Genomic DNA, 21,748 nt, shown 5'->3' with positions numbered 1-21,748 from the left:
TAGGCTGGCGGCATGTGCAGGGCGACGGTACCGGCGGACGGGGTACGTAGAACGTGTACACGTCGGTATCTGGGGCTCGTAAAGATTCGCCCTGCGCCGGTACCAGGTACGTAACGCCACTCCTTAACGACAGCTATTCGTTGCGCTTATACTACTCAGATACGAAGTCATGCCAGCGTCCTCCATACACAGTCAAGGTACCCAAGAAACGGATCTGTCGGGAAACCCGTTTTCCCGTGGATTCGACGCTCTCCAGCATATGACGCTACCTGCATGACGGCGCTGTCGAGTCTCCCAAAAAAGACGCTGTGACACCGTAGCTGCCGTCATCGAATCCAACGGCCCCCCTTTAAGCATATCCTTTCGTTTTCCAGAATTTTAGCGTGCTAGAAACGCCTCGCCTGGGTCTTTATTAGCCACTCACGCCCAAGCAGGGCATCCGGCACGAGGCTCGTTTTGATTCGATCTGGGGGCCTGTGGCGTCACGCGACCGGGCATTGTTCAGATTGGCATGTGAATGGAAGACGCTGTATTCATGCGCTACTATCCTGGCTTCCCGGCGCGATATCACTACTATATTAAAATGAAGTGCTGAAAAGGGGATGTCTGGATTGGGCAGTGGGTCTCCTGCTTGTTTATTCTTATAGAGATTTATGCTCCAAAACAAGACATTCTACGGAGTAGCTTCGATGGTATTTGGTGGAATGCACATCCTTTCCAGCCTTTATTATCTGCCGTGGTGTTGAGGGGCACAAGAGCTGACTGTATTGGCAGAAGATAATGACCAAAAAGAGATGCACAAACGTTAGTACAAGCTCGACCAAGAGCATCATCTTTACAATCACATCTGATTTGCCTTTTCCACGGGTATTCAAAATACATGAAATGGTTAGAAATATCGATAGGTGCCCAAGCATCCAGAAACCAGTCAATCTCAGTCTTACATACTTGGAACATTTACATAGTAGTGAGTTGCCTATTCATCAGGAAATCCTGGTTCAACAAAACTCCTCCACTCCGACACCCGATGCGCACCTCGGCCATACCCCGTCAATCCTGCCAAAGTCGATGACTTGGGTCTCTCGCGCTCTTCTCCACTGCGCCGTGATCTGCGCCTGGGAGAGGGAAGCTCGGTTTCAGCAGTCTCCATTCCGTAGTAATACGGATCGTGAACTGATCGTGGCGTGGTGGTGTACGCATTATCATAGTACGCGTCTCCTGCAAAGGGATTCGGCCTCATCAATCCGGGCGAGGGCATCGCCGGTACGGGGGCATAGGCTGACGGTGGTGGTGCAGAACCTCTTCCCATCGCGCCAAGAGCCATACCGATTCCCATATCTGGAGCGTGTCCAATGGTAGCATCTCTTGGGTGCAGTACATGGGGTCGCATAGCTGGGGCTGGAGCTGGAGGAGATGGCCCTCTCGACCGGCGTTCTGGGCGGTTCTCTGACAACCTATCAGCCAGACGCTGCTCCATTGAACCACTGCGCTGCGGACCCCTGGCACGGTTGACCCCAGAAACGTAGCTGTTGTAAGGCGCCGGCGGCTGTGCGGCTGAGGCTGCGGTAGGCAAAGTTGGCAAGCTTGTTCGTCTATAATCTTCCATCTGGTGATGCTTGCTGCCGCTGAGCCCAAAATCCATCTCATCCTCATCTTCCTCAGGCGTGATGGGAGCAAAGGGGTTCTCGCGCTCTCGTTCACGCTCCCAATCACGATCTCGACCACGATTCCGATCACGCTTTCGATCTCGGTCACGGTTACGATCACGATCACGATCACGATCATAGTCGCGGTCATAGTCGCGGTCATCTTCTTGCTCATCGTCATGCTCATCCGAGACCTGCAGTCTCCTTGCAAATCCGGCATCACGCTGCTCTTGCAGCCGGCGAAGGTGCATCTCCTCGTCGTAAGGCTGAGGTTTTGATCTTGTTGCGGGCATCGAGGAAGTGGGCCTTGAGTAGGATCGCAGTTCTTCCATTGAATTCGGCCTATTAGCCCGGAGAATCTTCCTCAGGTCTTCAGTGGGAATGTTCAAATCCTGAACTTGGTTGTTTTCCCATGGATTAGTTCCATTCTCGTAGTTGAACCATGGACAGCTGCAGCCTTTCCATTTAGTGCCGCATATCATACAGAATTCAGCTCCGCATCGGCTTTTCACTCGGTGTTAGTAACTGAAGGAACTCATGAGGTAGGGCTGTGAGAAGTAAAGGAACGGCCGGCTTACCAGGTCATATGGTTGCACCCTTCTTTGAGTTCAACCATTGATTTACACTTGTAACATCTCTTCCAACCCTCCTCCTTTGCTTGATCGAGGAATCTGTTCGTTTCCTCGTCACGTGGACACTCGGTAGAGTTGTGCCATTTACCACTGCACTTTGGACAAACTTTGGTCTTGCAACGACCGCAGCGAGCGACTCTTCTACCATCTTCTCCTCGATAAAAGCTGGTTGGCTTGATCCATTCACCACAACGCTTTGATGGGCAATAGACTCGGTTTCCAGTTGAGTACTCTGCAAACTTGCGGTTCCAAGTCATCTTGAAAGCATTGTCGAATAGCTTATCCACATGTTTGAGTGGGATATGACTTTTTGTGCAGCAGCGTGGGGGCATGTGCTGCGGATCGTGAATCGACATTTCAAAGTTGCGCTTCATGCAGGCATTGCACATTCGGTGGCCGCACTTTAGGTCCGCTCCCTTTGACGACGGAGTATCCTCCATGCATATAACACACTCAACCCTTGTATAAGTTAGAAATCGATTTCCACTCTGCCAAAAATGAGACGGTCTGTTCATGTCTTACCCTTTTCTTTTCTCCATCTTAGATTGCTTTTCAAGTTTGAAGAATTTGTCTGGCGATGAAGGTCTGGACCTGGAGGCCGGCCTAGAAGCAGGCCTGGAAACAGGCCTGGATATAGGCCCAGAAGCGGCATTGCCAAAAATATTCCCCAAGATACGAGCGGGTCCTGAAGTCGAGCCGTTGAGGCTGCGAACAGACCGCATGGTATTCAATGATCTTCTAGGATCTCGATCCTCGTAGGCCGATTCTGCCGATCTATACCCTACACCGTCTCGTCCAGTTGATGTTGCTCGTCTAGTCAACTTATTATTGGAGCTAAGTTTGTTAACTTGGATTCACAAAAGCAAAGCTGAGAGATATACTGAAGAGAACAAACCTTTTTCTCGATGCAACAGGTGGTCGTGAACCTTCAATGACATGCGTCAACTGATAGCGCTGAGCCTTATGGGCCGACTCGCTCCTCTCACGGACCCTGGAGGATTCTCGTGTATGCGAAGTAGAAGGCACATCACTGGCCGAAAGCGGAGGGTCAGAGTCTCGCTCGTCGTCGGAGTAATATCGCCGTGGTGTAAATCTCTTTCGATAGCGGTTTCTATCGCTTGAGGAATCGAGATATTCATCACGGCTGGACAGGTGCTGTCTGCTATGACGTGACGAACCGTCAGGCGGTATCTCCTCCACCTCGAGGCCGTGATCGTCATCTTCATCGCCGCCATACGATGAGACGCTCGCTGATCTGTGCGTCGAGGGCTCGGAATATACTCCATGCATTAATCTGCGACGAGGTTGGTTTGGGGGTGAAGAGTTCCTCCTTGTACGGCGCGAAGGTTGCTCATTGGCAGACTCATCCTCCCCATCGTACGAGTCCATCAATGTACCCTTTGGGCGACGGTAGGCATCCGAAGCAGCCCTAGCAAGCCCTGGTTGCCATGGTGGAATTTTGGAGCGGCCACCATTCGCAGCGGCGGCGGCGGCAGCAACGGCATCAGCAGCAGTTGCAGGTACGGTGGGAGTGGCGGCGGCGTCTATAGCTTTGGAATTGTTGGACTCCCTTCTGCGCATCGTCAGCTGCGGCAGCGACGGTGCTGTTCCCAGGTCCAGACGTCGTTGTATTTGGACTGTACCGCGGGTATGAGGCTGCGGAGCTGCATCGTTGGCCTTCTGATTCCAATCGCTTGGTTCGCCAGGTCTGAGTTTCCGTCGTCCAGAGCGGACAGTGGCAGCACCAGGATCTCGACTTGATTCCAACCGCATATTGTCTTGCTTGGAGAGAAGAGTCACAGCAATCTACTTACTTTGACTCTTGCGTCTAACTCAGCGTCCGACTCTCCCGCCGTGCTTATGTGTCTCTCTATATGCTCGCCACCACAGACAGCAGCGTTGGTGTTGATTCGGCTACCGCGCACAGACAGCAGCGGGGAAAAAGAAAAACGGGTGTGAACCAAGGCACGTACGCACGCTCACGAAGACAGAGCACGAAAAAGGGCGCTGAATCCAACGAGCCCCCTTTTGGCTCGCTGGTCTATCAAGGGGCGAAATAAGAGAGGGGAATTAGGAAAAAAGATGGTGCAGTCGGGTTATGCAGGAGCGATCGAAGCCTCGTGGGCCAGTCAGGAACGTCCACGCTGCACCAACTATTGCATCCCACAATATTCTGATTGGAGTTGAGGGGTCACAACGTGCATGACCACCTTTGTGAGAACGCCGTTGGACAAGACCCCAAGAGGCACTCGGGGGGAGGAAAGAGAGAGATGCCGCTGGACTGGAGATGGAAGTACACGAGAAATCAGGGACAGAGGAATGGAGAAGGTTAAGGGAGGAAGACAAAAAGAAAAAAGAAAAAGAAAAAGAAAAAGCCGCGGCAAGGGAAATGCTGCCTTGCGTGGTAGGAGTAGCAGATTGGGCTGCTAGGACTTTGGGCGTGTGTTTCACTGGCCCGCCTTTGCCCTCACAGGTTTTGTCGTGCAAGGGGACTTTGGCCTGGAGGATGCGCCTGGGGAAGAAGGAGTCAAGGCCCCCAGATAAGCCGGCGCTTTAGAGTCTTGATGGACGTGGCGGCTGAAGCGTGAATTCTTGTCCGGTTTGGAAACGGGGACACGGAACCTGCGTCTGCGAAACACGCACCAAACAAAGGATGCAGCAGACTTGAGCCGGCGCTTGCTGCGCAAAAAGAGGGCGGGGGAGAAAAATGTAGTGGGATGAAGTGACAAAAGTTGGGGGCCTTGAAGACCTGGGGGCTAGACAGCGCGTGTAACTTGAGCACTGTTTTAATGCAAGGGGGAGGAGATGCACGCTGCAGATTGGGAATTCAATGAATAAAAGAGAAAAAGAGAAACAGGCGTGTTCTTGAAGAGATCAAGGAAGATCAAATGGCGGTGGTTGGCATTGCATTATTGTGGTAAAAGCTGGCTGGCGAAACAAACATCACGTGTGGGGTTGGAGGGGAAAGGCGATGGGAAGGTGCTGCCTGCCAGTCTAAGGAATTCCGTGCTTGCCCATGAAGGCTCGTAATATTTTGGTGTACGAAGAATGGAGTACGGAGTACTGGGATACGATACAACTCACAAGATACAACTCACAATATCCCAGCAGCCTCGATCTTCTAGCACCAGTTTTCTTGCATTATCACCAAACCCAAAGATGCATGCGATGAAGCGCGCACACTTCACCTTGCATAAGCCGCTAGACACTCTGGCGGAAGCGAGTAGCGAATGCATGAACACACTGTGCTGTCTTTGCCAGGTACCTCTTCGCCTGCATCTCGACTGCATTTCGACTGCGTCTCCTCATCGGCGTCTCCTCGAATCATCCACCAGACAGGCGGCTCGTGACTCTCTCTAGGCTGTGCCGGCAGCCTCCCTGTCCGTGAATCGGCAGCATGACCTGACTCTCTGCCCCTGTCAGTCCTCGATGCCTCACACCAAGTTGTCTCCTCAGGCTGCCTCTGACTCCTCCCTGCAGCTCCTCATGAGACACACTCGACGCCCTCACGTGGAGATTGGGCTGTCGAATCATCGGGCTTGAAGCTAGTCTGCGGCTCGGCCCCCTTGCGGCGTCGCTCGCCCGGCCCGTTGCCTCCACCGGCGCGTACAAAGCATGTACTTTTGCCGCCTGGTCTTGGGATCCGGTGCCGAAGCCACGGCACGGCATAAGATCAAGGCTGGCTATAGAGAATTGGGGGACTTCCATGGTGAGGTGCATGAGAAGGCAGCTCTTGGTTTTGACATACGCAGAAAGCTTCTCCTGGCCATTGGCGTTGCAATGGCGAGAGAGCATTAGCGGCCTGCAAGCTGCAGTGTGTAAGAGGTGGCATTGGTGGTATTGCCAAGGTACATTACCGGAAATGGTAAAATCCCCAAAGCGCCACCGGGCATCCTTTTCGACCCAAGGCCACTTCAGAGGAGATGAGAGAGAAACCCTAAACCCCATTCGTCTATACTAACAGTGAAATGCTCGGGTTGCATCTAGGTACGAAGATAATGATTTATCCAAACAACTGCTGTATTGCAATCAAGAACCTCACCAATGACTTTGAGCATCGAGGAACAATTGGTGGGTCGGACCGAATCACGCAGCCTCTTTAGCCGCCGGAATGGCCATACACACCAGAGATTGGGTGCATGATATCCAATATCAACAGAGGTATATATGCAGTGCCATACCCTACGTGCCTGCGCTTGTGCCTGTCTACATGAATACCTATGCAGTAGTGCTTCCGACGCATACACGCAAGGTACCTGTTTCACGACGACTGATAAAGACGCAGTCGTGCATCCTCAGAAGACATCTCAGTGCAACGCTATTTCACGTGCTACAAGAGTATCACTGGTATCGTGACTAATACCCACTTGGACGTTTTGTAGCGAGAGCAGCAACGGCGCTAGAATCAGATGGGAATGAAGACTTCATTGTTTATAGTGAGGACACTGATTGGCCGAGCGACATGGCAACTTGCAGCATAGACGCCCAGTCTGAGCAAACCATTTTGTGAAAGCATTGATGTCACATATTTGATCTTGTTCAACATAGCAGGATAACAGCATGAAGTTTTCTTTTACTCAATTATAAGCTATATACAGTGAGTCATATACACAGAGCTCATCCCATCATTACATTGCATCAGAAATCGAACAAGCTAAATCGACCAAGGCCTCCTGAATAGCCCATCCTTTACGCAAAGACGGCCGAGGTAATCTGACCAGCGATATCTGCATACGCGACAAAGCCGCCCAGCAGGCCAGTCTCGGGGCAACGGTCGACAAAGACAACGCGGCCGTCATCTTGCAGGCCAACGGCGAGCAGGTTGCCCTCCTTGTTGATGGAGAACTGACGGGGGAACTGGCCGCCAGCAGGAACGACTTGCAGGACCGTGAGCTGACCAGTGGCTGCGTCGATCTTGAAGTTGATGAGAGGGTCGGAGGGGATGGTGGCTGAAGGGTTGTCGAAGTCGGGGATGGTGGTGCTGTTCTCAGCGCGGGAAGAAACAATGAGGTAGTTGGTATCAGGCTGGCAGTATGCATTAGCTTGGATTCATCCTTTGAAGGCTGGTGTTGGTTGAATCATTGAACTTACAGAAACAACAACCTCGGAAGCGGCATAGCTGCTGGGCTCAGCTGGGCCTGCGCCGTGGCTGGGAATGTTGAAGATCTCAGTCAGCTTGATCTGACCATTGGGATAAGTAACATCATATCCAATGATGGTGTTGCCCAGCTCAGTGACGAGGTAGGCGAACGTCTTGCTGCCCTTGACGACAAAGGCCAGGTGTCGAGGACCAGAGCCAGGCTTGACGCTGACGGGGGTGATGTCCTTGAGAGCCAAGGTGTTGGGGTCGAAGGAGTAGAGGTGGATGAGATCCATGCCCAGATCAGGGACGAGCAAGAACTTGCCCGTGGGGTCGAGAACCGCCTCGTGAGGGTGAGGGGCATCTTGACGAGAAGGGTCGGCGGGAGGGCCGGTCAGCTTGAAGTTCTTGGTTTGAAGGAGCTTCAGCTTGCTGGGGTTGGAGACGTCCCAGGTGGTGAAGGCAGAGCCACCACTGCAAAGAAAACCATGGTTAGCTTTTTGCATTGATTGATTTACACATCTGTCCCCAAACTAGTGGGCTCAATCACTCAATTGATGCAAACTTACTAATGAGCCAGAGCCAGACCATGGCGGTTGTTACCAAACACGACGCCGCTCACAGGGCCATTGGCGGTGCTGACCTGGCCAAGCTGCTGCAGAGTGCCACCAGGGGATGTCTTGAAGGCAGTCAGAGCACCATTGGGCGTGTTCAGGCCCTCGTTGATGCAGTACAGGATGGAGTCGGGAGAGTCCAGAGTCAGCCACGAAGGGTTGTCAGAGCAGCTCTGGGACACGGCGACGGGGCTCAGCTTCTGGATGCCCGTGTTCTGGCCATGCGTGTAGTTGAGCGTCGTGACGGTCTGGGAGTACGAGGAGACGTAGACCAGGCCGGCAGAGGCAAGATTACCTGCGCACAACAGCGTTGCGGCGAGGCTCTTCTGGAGGTTGCGGCGGCTAGGCATTGTGTAAGTGAGGCGATGCTGCGATGCCGAGAGAGAGGCTCAATTGGCAAAGACGAAGAACAAGTAATGGACTGAGGGACAAGATTCAAACTGAAGCGAGCTTGCAACAAGAAAAGAAGAAAAAGAAGAGGGCGAAAGAATCTGAGACACGTCCGGGCACTATTTATAAGATCGGCATTGAGCTTCTCTCCGCGTACAAGGTTATGAGAGGGCGATCAATACTACACAACCCCCCAATTGATTCACAGCTTTTTTGTTACCCCAACACTGTCAGCTACTACACCGCAGATCTGTGTCCTGCTGAAAAACGACACCTGCATGCAGAAATTACATGGTATCAACGGACAATCCGTGACTCCAGAAAGCATCGCGGGAATCCCCTGATGACGAATAGGCATTGTTACAGTGACATCGGCTGCCTAACTGGGAAGGAGGAACAATCAGCTCGAAAGCCGCTGACAAGGTGGGGGCAAGAAGGTACCTACATTATTTGGGGGGTTGAAAGCTGGACGCCCTATTCATGCTCTTTCACAAGCATCTTATCCTGTTCTTCTTGCCTGAACTTTCAGTACTGCAATATGCAGATATTGCATTTTTAGGAGCAACACATGTCTAGCTTCAGCATTGGCATGCTACGTAACACTTTGAAGGCGGCCCAAAAGATGATCGAGTTTACTGTTGCCAAGAATACAGGCCCAATCTGTCAGCCAGCCTCTGCGGAGAGTGTGGATCTTGGACTGAGACAAATCGATTCAAGCCTAGATGGTACCAGATGAGAATCAGCTGTCAGTCAGTCAGCTCGGCTTCTAGACCTACCTTATGTGTCTTGCCAGCGTTGAAACAACTGGAGCCTCCGAGCTCACGGGCTCACCGAATATCAGACTCAAGCATCACTTGTTGCATGTACCATATCTACCTGATGTTTCTCCTTCCCAAACGGCCAGTCTCTTAATGCCATTCTCTAGAGATTCCAAAGCTAAGAAGGAATAAATTCCTTCCATTATTATCATCAAGAAGCCAAGACATTAATACCACAACCTAAAATAAAGCAAGCATCCCCGTCACCGCCCGTCCCGCATCCCGCATTCGGGCCTGATCCCTCAGCGCTACTGCCGCCTCGTCCCTAGCGTTCTCAACGCACCGCCTGTCCCGGATCTCGTGTAAGCCATAGTCGAGACTCTGCTACTACACTACGCTACATTTTATGCACTTTTGAAAATCTCTTCATAGCTGAATACTTATATTCTAGATTCAATTAATTGGCATCCATGTGCAACGAACATCAAGACATCAAGCAAACCCCTTCCTAACTTCTGCCCTGCATCTCAATCACCACTAGAGTACAAGTTGTCACGCAGAGACAGCTCATCCCTCCACTGACCCCCACCAAGCGATTCATCTTCTTAGATATCGCCTCGGCGGGAGGCATCCGAATAGCCGTCCTCATGCAAGGCACAATTCTGTGGGGGAGCGGTGACAGCTGGGAGCATCGTATCGATATCTGTTGTTGAAGAATTCCCACCAATCTCAAGCGTCACGCATGCAGGATACCAAAGTATGGCCAGCAGCCTGGCAGCACTCATCACGCAATTCTCTGTACGTCTTCATTGCTGCTTCATAGATTTAATTTTCTTTATTGAGATGTGTCTATCCTATCACCTTTGCCTCATATCCTGACGCCTTTCTTGGTATCATAATTTTCGTCCATCTTGCGCCACCATCTATATCATTCCAACAGGTATTCCGTACATCCGAAATATTCATCAAATTTTAATGGGCGTTTCTTCGTTTGCTGGTGTTGTAGTGCCCTTCGAGTGCGACATACTGTATGGCGCCTAAAGAAAGAAGGATTGTTAGTATGCTCTGCAGCAGACGAAGTAAGCAAATCGACTTACCAAAACCTCCTTGGCATTACAGATTCTCCACGCCAGTTTCCTCACACTCCGGTCCGCAAGGACAACGGCTGGCGCAAATTCAACACCAAACATCTCCCGGATGGCGTAAACAATTCTCTTGGCATACTTGCCATCTCGCTCCACATGACTACCAAAGCTCTCATCCACGGTGCTTGGCGCAATATCGTCATCGCGATCCAGACAGTTTTGGATAATGGGAAGAAGAGCCGACTCGACAGCTTTAGCATACAGCGCCTTGGTACCGACATCGACATCGACATCTTCTTCGTCAAACTTGCTGATGCGGATTTCGAAAGGTTCCGAGATGCTCATGACCGTGTGACGTCCATCATGGTGGTATCTAAACTCAAAGACACCTTGCGTCCACCATAGCTTATCTCCTTGGAAAACAACCTCGCCTTCCATCATATCAGGCTCTGAGGGATCAGCTTTGGCCACGACATGTTCCTTGACAGTAATGCTGGTATTTGCCGTCGAAGCATCGTATGCACCAGTGCATGTGGGTGTCCACCTTCCAAGTGACGAAACCTCGGTCGTGTCTCGAAGGCGATTATCCGTCACCATGTAGAGGCCAATCCAATCTTCTTTGCTGTGGTTTGCGGGCGCTCGCCACCTGACTCGCAGAGGGGCACCGTATTCAAAAGTCTTGGTCTTGATTAGCTTTGGGAAGCGTCCTGAAAAGCTCTCTTTACCAGTAGCTCTTTCATCAACGGCCGATTGAAGGGAGGGGGTTCCTTCAATAGTGAGTGAGTACTGCTTAGGATCCAGCCCAGCTAGGTCGGGGGCAATTCTGGTAATCGTGAGGCGGGCAGGTGCTACGTTGAAAAGAGCAGATGTGTCTCGGACGATAGTCTTAACACCAGAAGTAAACTTGGGGCGGGCACTGTCCAAAAACTCTTCGACAAAGTGGGACGTGTCGTCCAGGACCTTGTCCACGCTTTCTTGCCATACTTTGACCGGAGGCGGTAATGATCGCTTGATGAATTTGGTGAGACCTGCCTCCTGTCGAATGCTTCTTCCATAAATCTTTTGCATGTGAGGTCGTTCGACGAACGCGATGACCATGACATTCAAGATTTGCGTAACCAGAGCAGTGATGAAAATGGCTCGGCTCCAGGTGATGAGAGCAGCGCCCCAGATGCCAGCAGTTCCAAAAACTCTTTCAGGGTTGTTGAGAAACCGATAGATGGAGGTGTATGTAAGCTTGGCTTCATGGTCGAAGAAGAAGTCGCCGCAGAACCAGCCAAACTCGCCGAGGGAATCGTATACGCTGAAAGCAGTCCACAGCTGTAGAGCAATCAAACCAGCTCCAAGCACGTGCTTGAAGAGAACCAGGCCATAGCCCCAGTCCTCTGGAAGGTTGTACATCTTCCAGCAAGCTGCAATGAAAGATGTGTTGCACATGATCATGCTGATATGGTACATGGCTTTCCATTGGCGCCAGGCTTCTCCAGCACTCTCGCCATATTTGAGAAAGTGGCGAGTCCACATCTTTGATTTAGATTGTTGGTCCAACACGAAGCCGAGGCCAGCGTGATACCACACCCGCCACAAAAGTGCGTGAGCAACGAAAATTGCTTTCCAGAAGGATGTTGCCGGCGTCGCAAGTGTAAGGACCGCAACATAGACTGGCAGAATAACGACAACACAGTCTGGAACTCGGAATAGATCCATGTTGTGTAATCCAACAAGATTGTGCACAGGTGCTGGCATATCCTTCTGTGAGATGGAGGCGGATCGCACGAATGTATCTTCTGCGGGAAGATCGAAAGCCACGGTGGGGGTGACCGGGCTTCGATTTCCGGCCTTTTCTCTTGGAGCAGGAGGATTGTAAATCTTGTCGATATGGGGGTTTTCCACCGACACAAGGAACGCAAACTGGGCAAGATGGGCGAGGATGGAGATGAAGAGCACCTCGTAGCTGGCTGCCATCATCGATATACCGTAGTATCCAGCGTAACCAATCGAATACATGGGATGGGGCGCCATCTCAAAGACACCGTCGAATGTGAGATCCTGATCGATAAGATAGAAGAAATCTCCCCAGTACCAAGCAAAATCCTTGACAACACGATGCGCATCCAGCTTGACCCAGAGATTGAAGCCGACCAGTGTAATACCCAAAAGCCAGCGGGAGCTTCCGAAGAGTATACTCTCGTCCTTTGGTGTGTGGCTACAGACAATGGCGAACAGACAGTATGACACGAAATCACACATCAAGATCAAGTCGACGACCCTTCGGAAGACGAGCCAGGTGTTGTATTCAATGGGAGCCTTCTCAAACTCGTAGTCCTCAGGGATCTTGGCTTCGAGCTCTCGCTTCAGAAGATTGTACAGCCATGGGCGGGGATTATTGCCAGTGCTCGGATGCTCGAATAGCTTCCATCGCTGGGCCCAGGTGATCAGGCGCCGGTGGTGAGATTGGATATGTAGCAAGATGCCGATGCCAACGTTGTAAGAAGCTCTCCAAAAGAGGAAAACAGCTGCAAATACGGGGCGCTTATACCCAGCCGGAAGGAAATATGCCGCTAGGATATGCAATGCTAGAATAGCCAAGACGACAGCATCTGAAAGGTTCTTGGGCTGCCGCGGATCAAGGAGCTGTGAAACCATGTCATGTGTAGTTGGCACAACGAATACTATCCCAATTGAGGGGCATTGATTAGCTCCATGGCCTGTGTGAGCCAAAAACGGTGCGATTTGCCTTGATCACTCACCTGTGCCATCTGGTGTACGACCAAAAGTCTTCTTTTGTTTGCCAATGTCACCATCCTGGGTATCCTGGCCAGCGCTCTGCGGTTCCATTGGCGCTGGACCACTGGGGCTGACGCTCCCACTTCCGCCGTCAGATGCATCATCGTAGAGCTGCCGGTGCCGCAGCTCAGCACCTCCAGCCGAGAGGTCGGCGGCCGTGCTCATGGTGGACGGAGTTGAGGATCGTCCGAGTGGGCCCGAAGTGACAGAGGTTGAAGAACGGAGAGGAGTAAGAGGGTAAAGAAGCAGAAAGTGAAGAGCAATTGGGAGCTTGTGGGCTATTTAGCTGGACTTGTGCATAAACTCGGAATGTCCAATCACGAGCGGCAGGACAGATTGTTGAGAAACGGCTGCAGGGCCCTTTCTGGGTTCGTTGATTGCAGGGCGGAGCCACCAATCCGGAGTCTAGAAGCGAGCTGATCTCCGGGCTAATGTCGAAGCGCAAGTGATGTTCAACCCGAGGTGCCTATGAATGGCGTCCCGTGTCACCTTTGGTTGGTAGTAATGTTTTGATACAACAAGCGGTTGACGCTTGTCGACGCAGACCGAGAAAAACGGCGTTGTTGAAGGCCGTTTTGTGGTTTGTTTTTCTTGTTGTTGTTGAGAGTGAAAAGTCGAGAAGACGGCGGAAGAGGCGAGAAGGCTGCTTAGGTGTCTTGTGACCTCTGCCCAGCTCTGGGAAGCGCCGTTGCTACCGAGCAACATGCCAGTGTGGAGAGACACCTTAACGCACTAGAATGGCTGCCAAGTTGATGTCAATAGTGGGGGGAGCCACTGGAATCGTTGGTAGCCCCCTAACGCAATCGCTGCTGTCGGCTAAAGCAGGCACATTAGTTCCTTACTGTACACGAGCCTAAGGGGAAGAGGCTGTGCTTTGAGTTCCATCCATTGGCAATTATCCTTTCAACAGTGATGTTATTACTGATAAAAAGGGTACGAGGACATAAGATTTGATGCAGCCGATGAGGTAAAGATACATAAATCACTAGATGCCGTGAGATCGCAACAACGTGATTTCCATGGACTGCGCAAAGCATCGGGGCGGACTGAGATAGAGTCCAGCCCACTTCTCCAGCAAAATGACGAATGCAGCTAAAAAGAACTTGAGACCAAAAGTCAGACATGTGAAAGTCGGAATCCTGGTCTACGATACGCTGTTCGATTGGTGCAAGCACTCCACATTTGCCCAACAGATGGAAGCCCCACCACGGAGGGCTTCTCACCACACAAGCGAGATTTACCTTGAGCGCGGAGAGACGCTCAATGCTTGGATCCAGTAAGCTTTGTTTGCTATTTTTATGAATCAATGTCTAAGAGACTCTTTGTATAAGTTATCTCGGCGAGTCTTATCTATAGGTGCCTTCTTGTTTAAAATTAGCTACCTGGTACCTCTCAATAACTTTAGCCACGCCGCCTTTTCTCGTTGTAATTCTCCAATCATGATACAAACTCCTCTTACCTTAGTATTCCATTAATCCCGCTGGAAGTTTAAAACACACGTTCAGCTGTATGTGCCTGTAGTCAGAAGAAAGTATATCTATCAATTGTTTACAACGCCACAGATACCAAAAATTTTGTTTACAGATCTCCGTAGCAACCCTACTGTATTTGTGTATATACACAGAAGCTTTCATTGCGGAAGTGATCTACATGTTGGTGACACAATTGAAGGAACCGTATATACGGCAATAGGTGACAGTATGGCAGTCATTAAACACTCCAAAAAGTTCAAGAAGGAGACAATCTTAGCTACTTCAGCAAATAGTCATAGCAAATGCATTACCATATCTTCCTAACCATCCCGCAACAAGAGAAAACAAGGGCTTTTGTTGTTTTACTGAGCCTTCTTGGCAAACTCGACCCTGAGAATGAGATGCTTGAAACCAAATCCGTCCATCTTGTTGCATGCGGTGACAGCGTCGCTGTGGTCTGCGAAGCTGATGAAGGCGAAACCCTTGGCCATACCAGTTTCCCGGTCCTTGGCAAGGAAGACTCTGGTGACACGACCGAAACGCTCGAACATATCGCGCAGCTCTGATTCCTCTGCCATCTCTGAGACCTGTTTGGAAGAAAAACATAACCGTTAGCAAAAAATGACATCTTTGATAAAGGGGCCTCGAATGATGAGCTTACGTTGGTGACACGCAGTGTCGCAAAGTCGTCCCTCTCGCCGTATTTTGATCCACCCATGCGTTCTCCGGCTCCTCCACCAGCGCCACGCAGAGCAGGCGGAACGTATGAGCCCTTCTTCCCAGACCCGGCAGCACCAGTGGCAGCAGATAGATCCTCTGCCATACCGGCGGGCGCATCTGCGCCGCTCGTTTCTCCAACAGGCGCCATGGTATCCTTGTAGGGACATCTGGCTGTAAAGTGCTCGCCATTGCAGATACGGCACTTGACCTTCTTGTCCTTGAGCTTGTCCTTCATGGCCTGGGCGTTCGCGTCGGCGCCCTCCTCCTTGGCATCCTTGCGCCAGGAGACGCTGGGTCGGAAGATGATGTTCTCGCCGACGGAGGTGGTATCGGGGGCAGGTCCCGCGGGATCTTTGGCGCTCAAGCCGAACTTGGCCCACGTTTTCCGGTTGGCGACGCGGGGGTTGACTGTCTCGGTTTGGGTGACATAGCGGATCCGACGAGTGGTCTTTACTTTCTGACCCTGATCGTTGTATCGGAATGTGATGATGGTCTTGGTACCATCTTTATTAGAGATGGTCTGGGGAGGCGGAAGGTCAGAAGAGACTTCCTCAATGTCATCGTCGTCGGCCCAGTCGTGCCTGATTTTTCGCAGTGGTGGGGTTAGCGAGGCTTTGCAAATGAAGTTTCCGAGAATGGAGGCCACTCACTTGGCCTTGGGCGGCGCGGTGGTAGCCATGATTACTGCCTGCTGTATAGCACCAAATTCGTCGATTCAAAAAAGCAATCTGTCCTGCGGTGTAGTCGACGTGTGCCGCGTCGCTGGAGCGATTCTACAAGGACTGATTGTGAGCGTGGGGTTTGCCGTCGAAACAATCCAGCGAATTTCTCAACATTTGGTGCGGTTTGCAATTTCTGGTGGAGCAGCCACACTGTGGCTGTGAGCTCAATCACGTGATGGGTATCTTATCGGCAGTGCTAATGGAACCAGCAAACCGGTAGCTGAGTGCCAAGTGCATGGGCGCAGCAGCCGCCACCATCCAGCTTTATAGATTCCGGCGAGACTCAGAGAGATTGTGTGGCTGATGGCGCCGAGGAAACAAGAACAGACTCCAAGCCTGTGGCTGCTTTTCAATGCCAAACTACTCCGTAATCGTGTCTGGAGTCTTCCCGTCTGAGAGACTAAAGATGCGCCATTCCCCGAAATCGACCCTCCATTCAAGCCGAACGCCCGAAGGTTTGTCGTAATCCAGTGTGGCGCGCCCAGCGTTTGCGTGCGTAATGCCCAGAAAGCGGTCATGAATCAGACCGTTAAGTTCGCCCCAATGCCCAAGGTTTTTGATCACGCGCTGCCCAGCTTTCCCTTGTAATTAATTCCCCTCACTGCCTCTCTACGGAGTAATATATTCCAATCACTACCGCCTCCGTTTTTGCGTCCTATTCATTCATTTCGACGGAGTTTCTCTCGTTCTTCTGGCGATTCGCAGTAACATTTAGAAAGGATAAACCATGGCCGCCAAGAATACCAACCGAGGGGACCAACCTCCAGCTTACGGAGAGCCCCAAGCACCTAAACCCACATACGGAGGATACGGGGGTTATGAAGGATACCAACAGGGCCAGTCAAGCAACTATCAAGAGGGCATCCAGGGCCCGTCAGGTCAACAGGCATATTATCAACCAGGACCACAAATGGGGTATTATAACCAGCAACAGCATGGCCCTTTTCCCGGCCAAGGGCAATACCCGCCTGGACAGGGCCAATATTCTGGCTATAATCAATATCCACAAGGCCAATATATGTACCCCCAGGGTCAATACCCTCAGGGCCAGTACCCTCAACAATATCCCCCTCAAGGCTATTATGGAGATAGGCGTCCAGGTGGAACGACAAGCGGCCTTCTTGGTGGTCTAGCTCTTGGTACAGCTTGTTGTTGCTGTCTAGACTGTTTGTTATGTTAATGGGCGGGAAAGCGAACGACGAATGATCATCCTATCCAGATATCAGCTTTGCAGCAATCACCGGGACCAATAATACTTTCGAGCCTTCTCGCAAGATGCGGATCATAGACGAAAAACATTCACAGAAAGAACAAACGAGGACAGGGTTTGGGTTCGGGTTCGGAGTTAGGGGGGAATTCTCGTATGATGTCTGGGAACAACCGATGGCAGCTGGTTATAGTTATTTTAATGGCGTTTTGGCGTACGGAGATCCTCATACATTCAGCTTACTGATATCCTTTGTTCAACTATCAGTATTCTTAGTTAGGGCGAGCGGCGTCTCCAAGATGTGCGAAATACTAATTATTATCTCCCAATATTATGTCTTGCTGTTATCTATTGATACCCCTGAGGATACTTGGCGACAAGCATCTTGATATCGTCCATAGCCCTGCAGAGGAGTCAGTTGGTACAAGTATCTGGATGTATGTATAGAGCTGTTGTAACGATTGACCTACATCTGTAAATACTCCTCGTTATCTGGAAATATAGCTGCCGCCTGCAGGTTAAATTTCCTGAACAGGTAATAAGTTACACTAGAATTTGTAAAATGCGGGCAGACCTCTTACACGGAATAGAGTGTGTTGCGATCATCAAAATCCTCTAAGGGTTCGGATGGGGCGATGTGAGAAAAATATTCCTCAAAGTAAATGCTTGCAAACTTATTTCGACTTGGTCGCCAATTTCCTAGTTCATCTATTCAAAAGATTCATTAGCGGAGTCTAAGTAGTAATGGAGCATGACGCTGGTATTGAAGTATGGCGTGGAGCTGCATACACTCATTGTGCGCCCAAAAGCTAGAGGGATCGTAAATGATGCTTTTCTCTACATCACCAGAGACGACGCCTGCGTTCCCGTACCACAGATCTCCATGTACTAACGAAGGCTGTATCTGCCGTCCGCCACTTTCAAGTGGTCGGAGAAGCCTGGGAATGACCTTGTCAAATAGCGCAGGTTCGAGTGCTTCAAGTTCCAAGCTACGCCCAGCCCTCTTGAGCCGAATCTTCAAGACGTCGCGCAATCCGTCGGCAAAGAAGAGCTCCCAGCGGTCGGACCAGGTATTCTCCTGAGGAAGGTTCCCGTTATACGTCTTGCAATGGAATCCGAATTGGCCATTTGGCGACAAGGGGCGAGAAGACAGATGCAGCTGAGCTAGTTTCCCGCAGAAAGAAATAGGCTCAGGCATGTCGCCGGTGAAGTTATCAAAGTTGCAAATATAGAAGTGGGAGTTCGAATCTGTTTTGAGTGTGCCCCATCCGATGGGTTTCGGGCAAAAGCTGGGGTTGATATTGTGAATAGCTAATGTAGACTCGAATTCGCCCTTTAGAGCCTCTTTGCCTTCCAGTTTGACAGACACCTGTGACTGGTTAGCTGATTGACATTGAATTTTAAACAATATCAAGACCTTAATGAAGTAGCATTCTTCGCTGCCGTCTGTGTGGCGCACTTTCAGACGCAGGCGTCTTGCCCAGGCAGAATCCTCCTTGCCATCCCTTATTCCGGCAAATTCTACTACTTCTGCCACTTCATGCAATACTAGATAAAATGATTCCTATTATTAGTACAATGATGAATTATAGAAAGGCAAAGGCTCGATAATGGGACTTACCTGCGAGTATGCTGGGATCTGCCTGTGGCCACTTTCCTTGAACATCAGTGGCTTCGTCTAGATTTACCATCTTTGAGGTTCTTTTTTTGTAATGCAGCTATTTTAGTAAAATTGCAGTAAAGCAGTCTTGAGAGGTTTAAATAAATATATGTAGAAGCAGACCTATGAAGAAGGTATTTCCCCCGCCCTGAGTTGAAGTAATGCCTCACCATGAGGACAAAGCGGCCGCATGGGCCTCTACTATATATTGTTGCCTGTGAGTACCCTTTAACACCCAAGACATGCATCAAGAAATCATCTACATATACATAGGTACCTAATTGCGTATCGCAAAATTATCTTTGTTGCAGAGTTGCAAAAGGGACTGCAGTTTGCCGAACGCCATCGGCTTCGCAATGAAGTGGTCTACTTTGACGACCTGGCTGCAAGCATAAGAATAGCAGCAAGCACAATAGCAAGCACAGAGATGCCAGAAAGCACAAAATGGCCAGCTAACATACAATCGCAAACAAGCATGAAAAGATCAAGTCAGAAGCGCAGGTCAGGGTCCGATATACGTCTAGCAATTCGTCAAATTCCAAGAGAATGCGCTTCAGCAGCGCAAAGCTGAAACATCGTACGGTGGTTGGCAATCGGCTGTTGGTTAATAAGACCAAGTCGAACTTGCATACCCTTAGGGAGGTCTTGTGGCAGAATAGGATGTACTCCTGTCTTGTTATCTCGCCAGTAGACCGAGTCATCAGCAGCTTCAATGCGGCCAAAGGAACTGGGAGAGTTATTCCGTGGCGCAATCAAGCCACACCAATCTCTCTACACGACGGGCAAGATTCTCCATCATTTGCGCAATCATTTACTAAGAGAAATCGTATGTCAACAAAATACAACTTTATGAGCCTTGACACCTCCCTGATAAAGATTTGGAGTCGAAACACGGTGCTTTACCAACCTTCTCCTTCAAAGTAAGGTAATAAGGGTCTCCGGGTCAACGTCGGGCGAATAACATTTAGCAAGAATAGCCGCCAGAGCGACTTCCGGCGGGATGATAAGAAAAGATAAGGGTCAATGCGTTCTTTCCTCCCAATTTCTTTGTGACTCAACTACAAGATCACACGTCCGCCCCGCACCCTTTGGGCTTGAATCCTGCAAAAGAAACTCGTCAGGATCACGAGCGACAGTCCAAGATGGCGACTATCTACATTGACGAAGACATTGGCAAGGACGAAGTTTCCCAGACCGGCACCGAGGAGTCCCCTTACAAGACGCTGCAGTTCGCCTATCTCCAGCGTCCCGCTGAAGCCCAATATCTGACCCGCAAGTCGCAAGCCGAAGATGAGGCCGCAAAGGAGTGGAAACCCGTCGCAAAGGCTGCCTTGAAGAAGGCAGTTAACTTCTTCGACGTTCAGAAGAAAAAAGCAGCCAAGGAACAGGAGCTGGTTGTCAGGCGCAAGAAGGAGGAAGAGGAGCGAGCCAAGGCCTTGGAAGCTGCCAAGGCTATTGTTATCACTGAGGACCCCAGCCTTCCTGCTGCTGTTCGAATTGGGCTCGACGAGGTTGGCGATCACATCAAGCTCCGCAAGGTGGATGACCCTGAGAGCAAAGGCACTCGAGTACGCGTCTTTGGTCGCGTGCACCGAGAGCGCAAGCAAAAGGATGTCATGTTTGTCACACTGAGAGACGGCTATGGCTTTATGCAGGTGGTCATTTCCGGCCAGCTGGCAAAGACTTACGATGCTGTCACCCTCACCCGTGAAACCTCAATGGAAATCCTAGGAGAGATGCGAGAAGTCCCTGCCGGTGCCCGGGCTCCTCTCAACCGCGAATTGCACGCCGACTTCTTCAAGATTCCCAAGCACTGGAAGGCCCCCGGTGGTGACGATGCCATCACCAACAGAGTTCAGGCAGACGCCGAGCAGGCCATGCTTCTCGACCAACGACACCTTACACTTCGTGGTGAAGTCGCTTCGGGTGTCATGATTGTCCGCGATGCCGTTGAGTGGGCCTTCAACCAGGCCTACAAGGAGCTGAGATTCCGCAAAGTCAGCCCTCCCGCCCTCGTCCAGACACAAGTCGAAGGCGGTGCTACGCTGTTCAAATTTGACTACTATGGCGAGGACGCCTACCTCACACAGTCTTCTCAGCTATACCTGGAGACCTGCCTGCCCTCAATGGGTCACGTTTACTGTATCGAGAAGTCCTTCCGAGCCGAAAAGTCTCTGACCCGACGACACTTGTCTGAGTTCACGCACGTTGAGGCTGAGCTTGACTTTATCACCTTTGACGACCTATTGGCCCACATTGAGCAAATCATGTGCCGTGTGCTCGAATTGGTCATGGACGACCCTGTCGTTGCTGAGAAGATCAAGGCCATGAACCCCGAGTTCAAGCTTCCCGAGAGGCCTTTTATGCGCATGAAGTACTCGGAGGCAATCGATTGGCTTGTTGAGCACGATATTCCCAACGAGGAGGGCAAGCCCCATGCCTTTGGTGACGATATTGCCGAGGCCGCAGAGCGTCGCATGACGGATATCATCAACAGACCCATCTTCCTGACGCACTTCCCTGCTGAGATCAAATCATTCTACATGTACAAAGATCCAAACGATCTTCGCGTTACCGAGAGTGTTGACTGCTTGATGCCCGGTGTTGGAGAGATTGTTGGTGGATCGATGAGAATGGACGACTACGAGGAGTTGATGGCCGCGTACAAGCGCGAGGGCATTGACCCCGAGGCCTACTACTGGTACACTGATCAGAGAAAGTAAGTGATGACAAGTTCCCGTTTCGAAATTCTATTCGTTCATTGGCTAATCACATTTTCTTTTCTAGGTATGGAAGCTCTCCCCACGGAGGCTACGGTCTGGGACTGGAGCGATTCCTTGCCTGGCTTTGCAAGCAGCATACTGTTAGAGATTGCTGCTTGTATCCTCGTTACATGCACCGTTGCAAGCCTTAGACGCTAAATCAAGAGTTAGACTTGTTTGTTGATTTACGAGAACACGTGAAAGACAGACTTG

At 50.8% G+C, this 21,748-nt stretch overlaps 9 protein-coding genes across 9 annotated transcripts; 3 read left to right on the top strand and 6 right to left on the bottom strand.

Moving 5' to 3' along the window:
- Positions 1 to 976: 976 nt before the first annotated feature.
- On the bottom strand, positions 977 to 4,051 carry M431DRAFT_489646 (hypothetical protein; the record flags this gene model as incomplete). Its single annotated transcript, XM_024916707.1, has 4 exons — positions 977 to 2,150; positions 2,225 to 2,737; positions 2,801 to 3,112; positions 3,174 to 4,051. 4 exons carry the CDS (start codon positions 4,049 to 4,051, stop codon positions 977 to 979), a joined length of 2,877 nt encoding a protein of 958 aa, XP_024780538.1.
- Positions 4,052 to 5,218: 1,167 nt separating this feature from the next.
- On the bottom strand, positions 5,219 to 6,355 carry M431DRAFT_198594 (hypothetical protein). Its single transcript, XM_024913294.1, has one exon. It carries the CDS (start codon positions 6,224 to 6,226, stop codon positions 5,603 to 5,605), a length of 624 nt encoding a protein of 207 aa, XP_024780537.1. The 5' UTR covers positions 6,227 to 6,355; the 3' UTR covers positions 5,219 to 5,602.
- Positions 6,356 to 6,946: 591 nt separating this feature from the next.
- On the bottom strand, positions 6,947 to 8,707 carry M431DRAFT_503028 (hypothetical protein). The gene is made up of 2 exons (XM_024918256.1): positions 7,945 to 8,707; positions 6,947 to 7,849 (listed from the first exon to the last, which is right to left on the bottom strand). Exons 1-2 carry the CDS (start codon positions 8,320 to 8,322, stop codon positions 7,328 to 7,330), a joined length of 900 nt encoding a protein of 299 aa, XP_024780536.1. The 5' UTR covers positions 8,323 to 8,707; the 3' UTR covers positions 6,947 to 7,327.
- A 1,378-nt stretch (positions 8,708 to 10,085) lies between these two features.
- Positions 10,086 to 13,157, bottom strand: M431DRAFT_72323 (hypothetical protein; the record flags this gene model as incomplete). The annotated part of the gene is made up of 3 exons (XM_024922013.1): positions 10,086 to 10,157; positions 10,218 to 12,877; positions 12,956 to 13,157. The coding sequence occupies 3 exons, from the start codon at positions 13,155 to 13,157 to the stop codon at positions 10,086 to 10,088; spliced, it is 2,934 nt and encodes a 977-aa protein (XP_024780535.1).
- A 1,390-nt stretch (positions 13,158 to 14,547) lies between these two features.
- Positions 14,548 to 16,158, bottom strand: M431DRAFT_104727 (hypothetical protein). Its single transcript, XM_024911555.1, has 3 exons — positions 15,835 to 16,158; positions 15,126 to 15,765; positions 14,548 to 15,051 (listed from the first exon to the last, which is right to left on the bottom strand). Exons 1-3 carry the CDS (start codon positions 15,861 to 15,863, stop codon positions 14,827 to 14,829), a joined length of 894 nt encoding a protein of 297 aa, XP_024780534.1. The 5' UTR covers positions 15,864 to 16,158; the 3' UTR covers positions 14,548 to 14,826.
- A 90-nt stretch (positions 16,159 to 16,248) lies between these two features.
- Positions 16,249 to 17,507, top strand: M431DRAFT_503023 (hypothetical protein). The gene has a single exon (XM_024918255.1). The coding sequence runs from the start codon at positions 16,634 to 16,636 to the stop codon at positions 17,084 to 17,086; it is 453 nt and encodes a 150-aa protein (XP_024780533.1). The 5' UTR covers positions 16,249 to 16,633; the 3' UTR covers positions 17,087 to 17,507.
- Positions 17,462 to 18,779, bottom strand: M431DRAFT_489641 (hypothetical protein; the record flags this gene model as incomplete). Its single annotated transcript, XM_024916706.1, has 6 exons — positions 17,462 to 17,516; positions 17,584 to 17,640; positions 17,695 to 17,821; positions 17,903 to 18,482; positions 18,531 to 18,608; positions 18,735 to 18,779. 6 exons carry the CDS (start codon positions 18,777 to 18,779, stop codon positions 17,462 to 17,464), a joined length of 942 nt encoding a protein of 313 aa, XP_024780532.1.
- Positions 18,780 to 19,061: 282 nt separating this feature from the next.
- On the top strand, positions 19,062 to 19,738 carry M431DRAFT_198466 (hypothetical protein). The gene has a single exon (XM_024913293.1). It carries the CDS (start codon positions 19,320 to 19,322, stop codon positions 19,695 to 19,697), a length of 378 nt encoding a protein of 125 aa, XP_024780531.1. The 5' UTR covers positions 19,062 to 19,319; the 3' UTR covers positions 19,698 to 19,738.
- A 177-nt stretch (positions 19,739 to 19,915) lies between these two features.
- Positions 19,916 to 21,687, top strand: M431DRAFT_72084 (hypothetical protein; the record flags this gene model as incomplete). Its single annotated transcript, XM_024921984.1, has 2 exons — positions 19,916 to 21,492; positions 21,561 to 21,687. 2 exons carry the CDS (start codon positions 19,916 to 19,918, stop codon positions 21,685 to 21,687), a joined length of 1,704 nt encoding a protein of 567 aa, XP_024780530.1.
- Positions 21,688 to 21,748: the final 61 nt, after the last annotated feature.

The sequence above is a fragment of the Trichoderma harzianum genome (assembly GCF_003025095.1).
Source record: "Trichoderma harzianum CBS 226.95 unplaced genomic scaffold M431scaffold_1, whole genome shotgun sequence".
In the NCBI taxonomy this organism is placed as follows: Eukaryota; Fungi; Ascomycota; class Sordariomycetes; order Hypocreales; family Hypocreaceae; genus Trichoderma; species Trichoderma harzianum.
The sequence above is the reverse complement of the archived record's forward strand: the minus strand, read 5'-3'. Positions and strand labels throughout refer to the sequence as shown.

Excerpts from the sequence above, each read along its gene's own strand:
- M431DRAFT_198594 (XM_024913294.1), bottom strand. The coding sequence starts at position 6,226 with ATGGGGTTTAGGGTTTCTCTCTCATCTCCTCTGAAGTGGCCTTGGGTC.
- M431DRAFT_503028 (XM_024918256.1), bottom strand. The coding sequence starts at position 8,322 with ATGCCTAGCCGCCGCAACCTCCAGAAGAGCCTCGCCGCAACGCTGTTG. Across the intron at positions 7,850-7,944 it reads TTGGTAACAACCGCCATGGT|CATGGTTTTCTTTGCAGTGG; the intron begins CTGGCTCTGGCT and ends CAAAAAGCTAAC.
- M431DRAFT_104727 (XM_024911555.1), bottom strand. The coding sequence starts at position 15,863 with ATGGCTACCACCGCGCCGCCCAAGGCCAA. Across the intron at positions 15,766-15,834 it reads ACCGCGCCGCCCAAGGCCAA|GCACGACTGGGCCGACGACG; the intron begins GTGAGTGGCCTC and ends GCGAAAAATCAG. Across the intron at positions 15,052-15,125 it reads CGACACTGCGTGTCACCAAC|GTCTCAGAGATGGCAGAGGA; the intron begins GTAAGCTCATCA and ends TCTTCCAAACAG.
- M431DRAFT_503023 (XM_024918255.1), top strand. The coding sequence starts at position 16,634 with ATGGCCGCCAAGAATACCAACCGAGGGGACCAACCTCCAGCTTACGGA.
- M431DRAFT_198466 (XM_024913293.1), top strand. The coding sequence starts at position 19,320 with ATGCGCTTCAGCAGCGCAAAGCTGAAACATCGTACGGTGGTTGGCAAT.